The following is a 12,351-nucleotide window of genomic DNA, read 5'->3' on the forward strand; positions in this document are numbered from 1 at the left end:
TCACTGTCTGCTTCCTACACTAAAATGTACGTCCAAGAAGCAGGACTTTGCTCATGGCTGTATCCCCAGGCTCAAAATAATGCCTAACACTTAGGAGGCCCTCAACAAATATTGAATGATGGGCAAGTATCCAGTTAGTGGCATCATGATGTAGCAGAAAAAAACACTGCACAGGCTATCAGGATTCTGGAGTTCTAGTCCCACTTGTTTTTCTAACTAGTTGTATGACTGGAGTAAGTTTCTTAGAAACTAAGTTTCTGTTTCCTTGTTCATAAAAATGACACGGTTTGGCCGTATTATCTCTAAGGGTCACATTAAGATTTTAAAATCTGTGGTATCACACTGCTCTTTTAAAGTGAACGAGAAGGAGCTGGGAGTTCCCGTCGTGGCTCAGAGAAAACGTGACTAGTACCCATGGGGACGCAGGCTTGACTCACTGGGTTACTCACTGGGTTAAGGATCGGGTTGCCATGAGCTGTGGTGTATGTAGCAGACACGGCTCGGATCCCGCCATGAATAAAGTGAATGAGAAGGAGTTAATGAGGATGGATATAAATCCATCTCTGCCAGAAAGTAATAGCCTTTCTTGATCATCTGTGTTTCTGAATAATAAAAAGGCATGAACCCTAATATTCTGTCACAAAAATATGAAAAAGTATATATATGTATATGTGTATATATATGTGTATATATATATAGCATAGCTATGAAACAGGTAAACACTCAAATTATGTAGATTACACAAATTGTTTTGTTTTTTGCTTTTTAGGGCTGTACTTGTGACACATGTAAAGTTCCCAAGCTAGGGGTTGAATCAGAGCTGCACCTGCCAGCCTACGCCAGTCACAGCAACTCGGGATCCGAGTCACATCTTCAACCTACACCATAGCTCACAGCAACGCTGGATCCTTAACCTACTGAGCAAGGGCAGGGATCGAACCCACATCCTCATGGATACTAGCTGGGTTTGTTACTGCTGAGCCACAGCAGAAACTCCCCACAAATACTTCTTGCATAGGTGAGGCTGCAAACAAGTTTACTGCATCAGCAATATTGTTTTCCTTCAGAATTATCATGTATCAGCAGCAGGAACAGTATTATCATCACGAACATTCATAGAGCACTTACTATACACCAAGCACTGCACTAGATTTTTTTCAAAAGTTATTTAATTCCCACAACAATCCTCCTTCTACTATTATCCTCTTTTTATAGGTGATAAAACTGAGGTTTTAGAAAAGTTAGGGAACTGGGCCATAGTTATATAATGTATTTTATCCTCGAAGTATTGGGCAGGAGTATACTGTGTGACACTTATGAACTAATGACCACAAATTCAGCAGAGAAGTTAGAATGTGGTTGGGGAAAGTAGAAGATGGAAGAAGTATTTTACAATGTTTTACTTGAGATAATTAGTACTTCATGTGTTTTACAGAGAAAAAAAGAGGTAAAGCTCCTTGGTGGCTCAGCAGGTTAAAGATCCAGCATTGTCACTGCTGGTGGCTTGGGTCACTGCTCTAGTGTGAGTTCCATCCCTGACCCAGGAATTTCCACATGCTGTGGGGGTGGCCAAAAAAAAAAAAGAAAAAGAAAAAGAGGAGTTTCCGTCGTGGCTTAGTGGTTAACGAATCTGACTAGGAACCATGAGGTTGCGGGTTCGATCCCTGGCCTTGCTCAGTGGGTTAAGGATCTGGCGTTGCCAAGAGCTGTGGTGTAGGTTGCAGATGCGGCTCGGATCCAGCGTTGCTGTGGCTCTGGCGTAGGCTGGTGGCTATAGCTCCGACTGGACCCCTAGCCTGGGAACCTCCATGTGCTGCAGGAGTGGCCCAAAAAAATGGCAAAAGACAAAAAAAAAAAGAAAAAAAAGAAAAAAAAGAAAACAGAACTGTCCGCTGAACAAAGTACTATTTTTCACTTTCTTTCCCCCTCCCATAGGAATACTGATCCAGACTTCCTTACTTTTTCCCTGTAATCTTACAATAAATTTCCATTACTAGAATTATCCCTGTTCCTGGCAACTCAAAGAGCCTAATTAACCTGCTTATTATATCGAGATGATAAAAGCTGTCATCCTGGGTTAAATCCAGGGTATAGAATCTAGCATTTCATTTCTGAAAGTGGCAGGAAGGCAGGGTTGGCAGGAAGCAGTAACATATTAATATCAGGGTGTGATGGAAACAGTGCACCTGGAAAGGCAGCTGCAGCGACTCGGCTCCAGCAATTGGTGCCACAGGTTGTGGGGTGCCCAGCACAGCCAGATCTGATCTTGTTCAAGAGAGGTCATAATTCCAGATTTTTATGTGACACCTTCTGACTTTTTAAATGTTGTCAATTTTTTACTTTTTTTTTTTTTTTTTTTTTTTTGTCTTTTTGCCTTTTCTAGGGCCGCTCCCACGGCATATGGAGGTTCCCAGGCTAGGGGTCGAATTGCAGTTGTAGCCGCTGGCCTACGCCACAGCCACAGCAACACAGGATCCAAACCCCGTCTGCAACCTACACCACAGCTCTTGGCAACGCCAGATCCTTAACCCACTGAGCAAGGCCAGGGATCGAACCCGCAACCTCATGGTTCCTAGTCAGATTCGTTAACCACTGAGCCACGAGAGGAAACTCCTACTTTACATACATTTTTTTAAATTTTTTGTTTTTACACAGTCCACATCTAACAAAATGCTTCTGCAGGCCAGATCCAGTCTGTGAACCACAAGTATGACCTCTGTCCCAAGAGCCTTGTGGTTGAAGATGCAAAATAACCTCATCTCCTCCCATCAAATATCATAGTTTATACCCCAAGAATTTCTCTTGTTCAAAGCTGGAGTATATTTTCTGTTGTCGTATCCTTTGGAGGTATTATATCTCATCAGTTCACTTATGGAAAATAGCATTTTATTGCATTGTCTTCAGTCTACATCATTTCTATGTCAAGGCGGCCACCATCTACTAGACTAGGATTTGATAAGTTTGCCTATTTTATTTTCACAATATTATAAATTTCTACCATATGTACTCTTGGCCTTCATTTATTTCTGATTGAAGAATGCTATTTTACCTTTGGTCACTTAATTTAGTGTTCCACAAATATTTGCTGAATGCTAGATGCTCTGAGGATACAAAAGAATAGACTCTACAATTTAATAGAAAAAAATAACAAAATATGGTACTGTACTAGTTTAGAGGTGGGAAAGACAGGAATTAACAGTTATTGTTGGCCTGCCATATGCCAGCTTCTTCACGTACATTATCTCAAGAGATACGTATTACTTTTCTTTTTCTTTTTTTTTTTTTTTTTTTTTGTCTTTTTGCTATTTCTTGGGCCACTCCCACGGCATATGGAGGTTCCCAGGCTAGGGGTCTAATTGGAGCTGTAGCCACCAGCCTACGTCAGAGCCACAGCAACGCGGGATCCGAGCCGCGTCTGCAACTTACACCACAGCTCACGGCAACGCCGGATCGTTAACCCACTGAGCAAGGGCAGGGATCGAACCCGGAACCTCATGGTTCCTAGTCGAATTCGTTAACCACTGCGCCACGACGGGAACTCCCGTATTACTTTTCTAATGATTATACTCATTTTACTGATAAATTTAGTGAGTTCCTCTGAGTTATACAACTATTAAATAGCAGAGCCAGAATCTGAATCTGGTCTTTCTTTTCTTTTCTTTCTTTCTTTTTTCTTTTTGGCCACATTTGTGGCATTCAGAATTTCTGGGGCCAGGAGTTGAACCTGCACCAGAGCAATGACCCGAGTCACAGCAGTGACAACACCAGATCCCTAACACACTGAGCCCCCAGGGAACTCCTGAACCCTATCTTTCTGATTCTAAAATAGATGCCTCATCCTAATGCCATGTGATCTCCTACAGAGTGGGATTAATAATCTCAATTTAGTTCCGGTTGTGGCACAGCAGAAATGAATCCAACTGATATTCATGACAATTCGGGTTCGATCCCTGGCCTCACTCAGTGGGTGGGGGATCCAGTGTTGCCGTGAGCTGTGGTGTGGGTTGCAGAATTGGCTCGGATCCCGCATTACTGTGGCTGTGGTGGAGGTCAGCAGCTGTAATTCCAATTCTACCCCTAGCCTGGGAATTTCCATGTGCTTCAGTTGCGGCCCTAAAAAGCAAAATAATAATAATAATAATAAATTTTTTTTATTTTTATTTTTTTGTCTTTTTTTTTTTTGTCTTTTTGCTATTTCTTGGGCTGCTCCCGCGGCATATGGAGGTTCCCAGGCTAGGGGTCCAATCGGAGCCGTAGCCACCAGCCTAGGCCAGAGCCACAGCAACGCGGGATCCGAGCCGCGTCTGCAACCTAAACCACAGCTCATGGCAACGCCAGGTCGTTAACCCACTGAGCAAGGCCAGGGACCGAACCCGCAACCTCATGGTTCCTAGTCGGATTCGTTAACCACCGCACCACGACAGGAACTCCATAATAAATTTTTTAAAGAATGAAAGAAAAAAAGAAAATCCCAACCTAGAGGGACGAGGAACACCTCTTGGAGGATATATGATTTAGACTCTGCTGTGGCTAAACTGGGGCCAGGGAGGAGAATAAGGTATTTCAAGAAGAAAACAGGATAAAATTACAGAGATAATACAAGGCAAGTAATTCAATAAGTCTGTGTAAAGTCAGTGTCAAGTCTGAAAAAGTAAGTTGAGGCCTATTTCTGGAGGGTCTTGAATCAGTTGAATGTAGATATTTTTAGCTATTTTAGGAGTTCCCGTCGTGGCACAGTGGTTACCGAATCCGACTAGGAACCATGAGGTTGCAGGTTCGATCCCTGGCCTTGCTCAGTGGGTTAAGGATCCGGTGTTGCTGTGAGCTGTGGTGTAGGTTGCAGACATGGCTCTGATCCCGTGTTGCTGTGGCTCTGGCGTAGGCTGGTGGCTACAGCGCTGATTGGACCCCTAGCCTGGGAACCTCCATATGCCACAGGAGCGGCCCTAGAAAAGACAAAAAAAAAGATATTTTTAGCTATTTTAAATGTTTGAGGAATTCCCGTCGTGGCACAACGGAAATGAATCTAACAAGAAACCATGAGGTTGTGGGTTCGATCCCCGGCCTCGATCAGTGGGTTAAGGATCCAGTGTTGCCGTGAGCTGTGGTGTAGGTCGAAGATGCGGCTCAGACCCTGCGTTGTTGTGTCTGTGGTGTAGCTCCGATTTGATTTGATTCCTAGCCTGTGAACCTCCATATGCTGCAGGTGCGGCCCTAAAAAGACAAAAAAAAATTTTTTTTAATTAAAAAAAATAAAATGTTCGAGAAGGAGTAGTAATATGCAGAGAGATGTGCCCTGGGAAGATGAATCACATCAGTGGTATGGTCTAGAGCTGTGCTGCCCGGTACAGTAGCCACTGGCTACCTGTGGCTGTTTAACTTAATTAAAATACAATGAAAGGAGTTCCTGCTGTGGCCGAGCAGGCTAAGGATTTGGCATTGTCTCCGCAGCAGTGTGTGTTCTATCCCTGGCCTGGTGCAGTGGATTAAGGATCCTGCATTGCTGCAGCTGTGGCATAGATTTCAGCTGCAGCTCAGATTTGATCCCTGGCTAGGGATCTTCCATATGCCACAGGTGTGGCCAAAAGATAAAATAACCCCAAAAATAAAATAAAATGAAATGAAAAACTCAGTTCCTTAGTCACACTAGCTATATTTTACGTGCTCAACACCCACATGTTGGCAGGGGTTATTGTACCAGACATGGCAGGTATGAAACATTTCCATTATCACAGAAAGTTCTATTGGAAAGTGTTGGAGATAGGAGAGGCTGAAGCAAAAAGACCTGATGGAACCCATTATATTATGGTCACCTAGGGGAGAGGCAAGCAAGTCATAACTTGTGGGACCACAGTGAGGATGGCTAGGAGGGGCAGGTGGAAAGTTGCTTCTAAAGGGCTCATCATATGACTGGCTAAAAGGCAACAACACATAATTTCCTTACTGTTTTGTTTTGTTTTTAGTAGTTGTCTCTGGAATTTCTCCAGTTCCATTATGTCTTTCTTGACTTCAAAGAATACCTTACTAGCTTGTTTTCATGCACTAGCAGGACCCTCCCCTATAAGGTATGCTGATCATAAGACGCAACTGACAAGTGGCAGATGTACTTTAATGTGGAGAGGCTGATGCACTTCAGAAAAAAGTAATCCAAATTACACTGATGGGTTAATGACCTTTCAGCAGAGATACAAAAGGGAATCTCTGTTACTCCTGCAATTCGCTGATGCTTCCTATCATCAGACAAAATATTTAGGTGAGTGGGTCATGGTCTGAACAACTTAAGGTTTCATTTTCTTATTCTACAAATGTGACATAAGTTGAGTATCAGGATTCACTACTAACTAATAGAAATGAATCTCTGTGGTCCACACTTGATCCCCACAAACAACATCAGCATCATCTGGGAACTTGTCAGAAATGAAAATAATCAGGCTCCACCTAGGAAGACATAATTATCAGAAACTCTGAAGATGGGCCAGCTATATTTTAAGAAGCCCTCCAGGAGTTCCTGCTTTGGGGCAGTGGGTTAAGGATCTGACTGCAGTTACTCGGTTGCTGTAGGGGTGGAGGTTCAATCCCCTGCCTGCGCAGTGGGTTAAGGATCTGGCATTGCTGGAGGTCTGGCGGCTGGGATTTGATCCCTGGCCCAGGACTTCCCTATGCCGAGGCTGGGGGGTGCAGCCAAAAAAGAAGAAAAAAAGAAGCCCTCCAGGTGATTCTGATATACAACGAAGTGTGAGGGCCACTGCAACTGTAGCCAATCATCTTTAATCAGTCTCTCAGTGCTAAATTTGGGGGCACCATTAGTATGGGCACTTTGACTTTAGCTGCTTCATCCCCCATACCACCCCAATCTACCCATCCATCCACCGATTCATTTACATAATGTGTTGAAGGCATTTTAAAAGCCAAGAATAAAAAATTTCAATACAACCTAATATTCTGACTATTAACCCAATAAATGTGAAATCCCTGAACCTTAGTTCAGTTTCAAAACTATCTTTCCTCTCACATGGTCATCTTTCATATGTTCTCTAGAATCATGAGATTCCAAAAGCTTCAGAATAAATCTTTGTATTCCATCAGAAACAACAACCATTTGCCAGTTACTACCTATGCTTTTATGCGGGAATATGTGTGGAAAAAGAAAAGGCACAAGCAAAGAGCATTACTTTCAGTATCTTTCAGACACTTGGTCTAGTGGCTGGGGATGAATAATCAGATGACAGCAGGTAATGAGGTGACTGCCCGGCACCCACGCAACCACCTTTCATGTGACCTGGTGAGAGTGTTGCCAATGGGTTGTGTTGGAGAGAAACTCATTATTGGGGTGGGGAGGTCGGAGCAGGCTTAGCAGAGGGACACTAATATGTAAACAGAACTCGATAGGAAAAAGAAAGGGGCTAAGAGGAGTGGGAGTGGGGGCTTGGTCTGAAGGTACAAAATGAACAAAAGCAGTGGGGTCTGAAGGATGGGCAGTCAGGTCTCAGTAAGAGATGGCTGGGGTGGCCAGGGAAGGCTAGGGCAGCAGACCAGCTCTGGGGCTTCTGACAACTCAGGCCCAGGAGCATGGAAAGATTCAGCCTGCCAAACCAGCTCTGGTCATTGCCTTTCAAAAGTAGAGCGAGCACAGCTGAGGGAGGCTCCCGGAAACGCCGTCCTTCATTCATTCCTCCAACACTGACTGAGGGACGTGCTGCAGCTCCACCCCGGGGCTTCCAAGTGTAACCAGGGGCTGGTGCCTCGCAGCCGCCGCCCGAGCCGCTCCCCACCTGCAGCCCCCGCCCCGGGCGGCTCCGGGCGCGGCTGCCGGCTCCTCGGCTCACCTGGCTCCCGCCGGGCCGGGCGCTGGTCTCGGACGCAGCTCCGGCCGGGCTGGCGACGCTGTGGACGCGGACGCCGGCGGTTCCCGAGCCGTTGCGGCGGAGCCCGCGGGCGTTCGGGCGGGCGGGGGACCGGAGTGGGGCCGAGGAAGGGGCCCCGGCGGCTGAGCCGGGGGCGGGGAGCGGGGGCTCTGGGCCGCGCCGGCCCCTTCTCTGGGTCACCCAGCCGCACCTCTTGAGTACTTTTGACTGAAGGCCTGCTGGAGGCCAGGCCTCGCGGCCCGCACTTCACGTCCAAGTCATCCACTAAAGTCTCCCGACGACCCTGTGGGGACAGAAGACTCGGGGGAAGACGGGAGGCTAGAGGGTCACCGAGGTCTCCAACGCCACCTTTCAGACCCACCAGCCTGGCTCCTCCTATTGAAGGCCACTCAAAGCCCAGGTTTCCTGCTCTGCCCCACATCCCCGGACCTTCAATCTCCTTCTGAAGCTCAGTCCCTGTCACTGTCTCTCACTCTGTCTTGTAGTCCTGCTTGGCCCAGGTGCAAGTTTACCGTATTAATTGGATTACAGTATTAATGGATTAATGTCTAATATATTTATTATTTGCCTTACTTCTCGTTTTTGTAATTTGTCTCATCCCCATAACGGCAAGGATTTTTCTCTCTTTCATTGACTGTTGTATTATTAGTGCACAAAGCAATGAGGTAGATAAAGTGCTCAATAAATTTGTGTTGAATAATTGACTGGTTGCCCTGCTGTTAACTGTAAGCTCCATGTAGGCAACTGTCTGCTTTTTAAGTACCTTTCCAGGAGTTCCAGCTGTGGCTCAGCAGAAACAAATCTAGTATCCATGAGGATGTGGGTTCCAACCCTGGCCTCACTCAGTGGGTTGGGGATCTGGCGGTGCCATGAGCTGTTGTGTAGGATGACAGCTGTAGCTCGATTCCACCCCCTAGCCTGGGAACATTCATATGCCATGGGTGCGGCCCTAAAAAAAAAAAAAAAAAAAAAAAAAGGCTTCAATAAATAAATACCTTTCCAACGGAAGTGCCTGGTACCCAGTAGGCACTCAAAATGTATTTGCTGAATGACTGAATTTCTTAACTTTACTCTCTTGGTCACTCTCATCATTCCAATTTGTTGAATAAATATACGAGTTTCTCAGATTTCCCGCTGTGGCACAACAGGATGGGTGGTGTCTCTGGAGAACCAGGACGCAGGTTCCATCCCCAGTGGCACAGTGGGTTAAAGGATCTCGTTTTGCTGCAGCTGCGGTGTAAGTCACAACTGCAGCTGGATCTGGTCAGGGAACTCCATATGTTCCAGGGCAGCCAAAAAGAAAAAAAAAAAAAAAAGTTTGAGACCTGATTAAAACAAAAATAAGGTAGATGGAAGTTGTCAGGAGGGTATATATGAAAGTTCTTGTAAATGCTTGACTCTAGAAATACAACAATAAAAATGTCAAACAGAGACAGTATAATATATAAACATGAGTTTCTTAAAAGGCCAACTTCCCCCACGTTTCCTCCCTTGTACCCATGCACGCATCACCTTGGTTCCCCACTCCCACCCTTCATTTCTTTACAGTTGCATTTTTGCTCTCATTTCCTCCTTCAACTCGCATTACTTCTTAGAAAGCTTGGAACATTTTTAAGCAACATGTCTTCACAGGCAAGAGAACCTGAGCCAAACCATGTTGAATCCAAAGAAAGCTTTCTACAAATCACTCATGACCCTGGTTTTGGGCTTAGTTTTATTTTTCCTTGAGGAGAACTGAGGATCCTGCTCTGCTTCTTAAATTGAGACCATGTCATTATTCATAATTTATTCAACAAATATTTATGGGGGAACTTTTACGTTCTAGGCACTGTGCTAAATGTTGGGGCAAGACAGACAAAGTCTGAGCACTCCAAGGATGCATATAACACAAAAGAGAATAATCATGGTTAGTGGCTTGAACCCAGTTATTTCTAAAAAGAAATGACTAAGAATAGATAGGGTCCAATTCTCCTGCTTATTGTAACAAGGTTTAGCATAGGAATAGGCCAACAGTAGGGGAAGTTATGGGATTATAATCCTCTGCCCATTCACATTTATTATTGTGTTTAGCTTTAAGTAGGGAATGTAGGGCAGGAATTCTCTTTTGCATAAACTGGAACCAAAGTCTAGGAAAGGTCAATTGACTTGCCTAACCGGACACTGCCAGAAGACCACTCTGCACTGTTCTTACTCTGAGAGGCACGATTTAAATGTTTACAATCCTCTTCCCTGGAAAACTCTTCAAGGTAAGAGTCAGTTTCAAACCTTCAGAGTAATGGTGTTAAAAATTCTTTTCAAACGGAGATACCAGGGACTTATCTGAATTACTTGGGGCATATTGTAAAAAGGCACATTCCTGGTGCCCATCGCGGACCTATCCAATTAAACTCGTTGTGGATCCATAGACTCTTCATTTTTAAACTCCCAAGGTGATTCCTCCGCACATAGAAAGTTGAGAACTACTAGTAGAGTTTGGGTGGAAAACCTCAAACTTAATGCAGGGCTAATATTTACCTTTGGGGCAGATTTCGTCAGAATTCCGAAGAGTAAGCCATATGTCCTTGAGCAGATGAGACTGCAACGGCTTTCTGGCCAGAACCTCTTTTTTATGCAATATTTCTTGGAAATTGGAGGTTCCGCTAAGCGGGTGCTCGGCTGCTGTGGTAGTTCAAAGATCCTTTGGCTCTTTCCCGACACCCTATTAGTCACTGTCGCTTTCCACCGGGGAACTAGGCATTTGCCCCGCCGACCACGGTGGGGCGCACGCGGCAAATGTTCGCCGCTTGACCACCTCTTGCCTGGGTCCGCCTTCGCGCCCTCAAGAAGAGCAGTTCCCGGGAGTTCCTGCCTCTGGTGACCAGCTGTTGCTCTCTTCTCGCGAGAATTGCTCCTCCCGTCCTCTCCCCTCAGCAACCCCCGCCCACAGGCAGGTTCCATATTGGGTAAAATCTCGGCTCGCGGAGAGTCCCGGGAGCTGTTCTCGCGAGAGTAAGGCAGGAGGCTTCTGTTCGCTGGCTCTGGAACGGCGACCACTGGAACCTCTGCGGGCGCTGCAGCTGGAGCGGTAGTCCCGCGGCGCAAACCGGAGTCGGCCTGGACTGAAGCGGGTGCAGGGAGAGTGTGGTGGGCGCAGCTTTGAGCCCTGGAGCGCGCCCCTGCCCATAGCAGGGCTCGCCCCAGTCGCCGAGGCGCGTCCAGCTGCTGCGGCTGACAGGGGCCGCGCGCGCGGGAGTTGTCAGGGTCGCGGCAGCCGCACCTGCGCGGGTGGCCAGCTCTAGGTCCCCGCAGGGTCCGGCGGACGCCGAGGTCCGAGGAGCGGGTGCGGGCGCAGGCGGGGCCCCGCAGGGCCACCTCCTCGCCCCGCGGCCGCCGCTGGAAGATGTCTCAGGAGAGGCCCACGTTCTACCGGCAGGAGCTGAACAAGACAATCTGGGAGGTACCCGAGCGTTACCAGAACCTGTCCCCGGTGGGCTCCGGCGCCTATGGCTCCGTGTGGTAAGTGTCACTGGGCCTGGGGCCTTGGTGGGCTGGGTAGCCCTTCATGCCCCAGAGCCAGGCCTGCCCCCACGGCTCAGCAATGCACCAAGCGGCAGGAATTTTCCCTGGGGGGAAGCCATCCCTGCCCCTTTGATCCCTGTCCTGGACTCCCTGTACCCTTGGGACCCCTCACTCAGCACACCCGCGTAGGTAGTCAGCTGTGTGTAGGACGAGGTCCGCAGTGAGTACCCGGTGGTGTTGGGAGCCCGGCGCTGGCTCGCACCCTGCGCGTTCCCTTGTCGGGGGTGGGGTGGGGTGGTTGCTGCTCTGGGGGCAGGAACAGGGGGGCCCTCTTTGGCGGTCTCCCTGCTGTCATCGAACAGAGGGGCTCTCCCGAGGGGCGCCCACTGTGGGCGCCGTAGCTTGCCCTTGGATCAGACAAGCCCGGGAGCTGCCGGGAGGAACAGAAGGGCAAAGCTCGCCAGGGAGACTGCGGTCATCTGAACAAAACTGAGGACGAAGGACGTACCGTCCCGGCTTTTTTTGCAAACCTTTGTCGAAATCCCATTTGGAGAAGCGTTCTTTTTGAATTCGCACTTGAATTAGCAGCTATCCACAGAGCTTAAAATACCGACTTTATCGCGGTGAGCACGGTGCCAACTTGAGTGGTGTGTTTCCGATTCAGTTGAAAGCGTATTTCCTTTTCGCAGAGTTGGGGGTGGGTGGTAGTGCCTGCAAACACCCTGCAGCTTGAGAAGCTGGCGGCTTCACTGATTAGTCACATACCACTGCTCATTTAAGTATTGTTGGACAAAACAATTTTCGCCTTTGGAGCAAGTGAGATTCAGATCCGTTGGACGCCCTTAAGATCAAAAAGTTACTAACAATATTGGGAGGTATTTTAAATATTTTTAAATTGTGATAATTCTTGTGAAATACTGGGCTTTTTAAGTCCCTTAGAGAGTTTGCAGGGAACTTATCTACACTTACAGCCTGAGGTACACCACGG

At 47.2% G+C, this 12,351-nt stretch overlaps 2 protein-coding genes across 5 annotated transcripts in view; one reads left to right on the forward strand and one right to left on the reverse strand.

Annotated features, from left to right (window-relative positions):
- The window catches only part of SLC26A8 (solute carrier family 26 member 8), a 69,212-nt gene extending 58,393 nt beyond the window's left edge, over nucleotides 1-10,819 (reverse strand). Inside the window, exons 1-2 of the mRNA XM_003356617.4 lie at nucleotides 10,380-10,819; nucleotides 7,827-8,148 (exon numbers count right to left, since the gene is read on the reverse strand). Coding sequence (XP_003356665.3) covers nucleotides 7,827-8,148; nucleotides 10,380-10,802 — 745 coding nt within the window. The 5' untranslated portion in view covers nucleotides 10,803-10,819. The remainder of the gene's footprint in view (nucleotides 1-7,826; nucleotides 8,149-10,379) is intronic.
- Nucleotides 10,597-12,351, forward strand: part of MAPK14 (mitogen-activated protein kinase 14) — a 70,147-nt gene continuing 68,392 nt past the window's right edge. For 2 of the 4 annotated variants that reach the window (XR_001297832.2, XM_013977842.2), the window contains exon 1: nucleotides 10,806-11,360. Coding sequence is in view for 3 of the 4 variants with exons in the window: in XM_013977842.2 (XP_013833296.1) it covers nucleotides 11,245-11,360 (116 nt within the window). In the remaining variant the exon portion in view is untranslated. Of the gene's footprint in view, nucleotides 11,361-12,351 lie in introns of all 4 variants that reach the window. The other 2 variants (XM_003356615.4, XM_001929490.6) reach the window with 2 other exon arrangements.

The sequence above is a fragment of the Sus scrofa genome, chromosome 7, assembly GCF_000003025.6.
Source record: "Sus scrofa isolate TJ Tabasco breed Duroc chromosome 7, Sscrofa11.1, whole genome shotgun sequence".
Lineage (NCBI taxonomy): Eukaryota > Metazoa > Chordata > Mammalia > Artiodactyla > Suidae > Sus > Sus scrofa.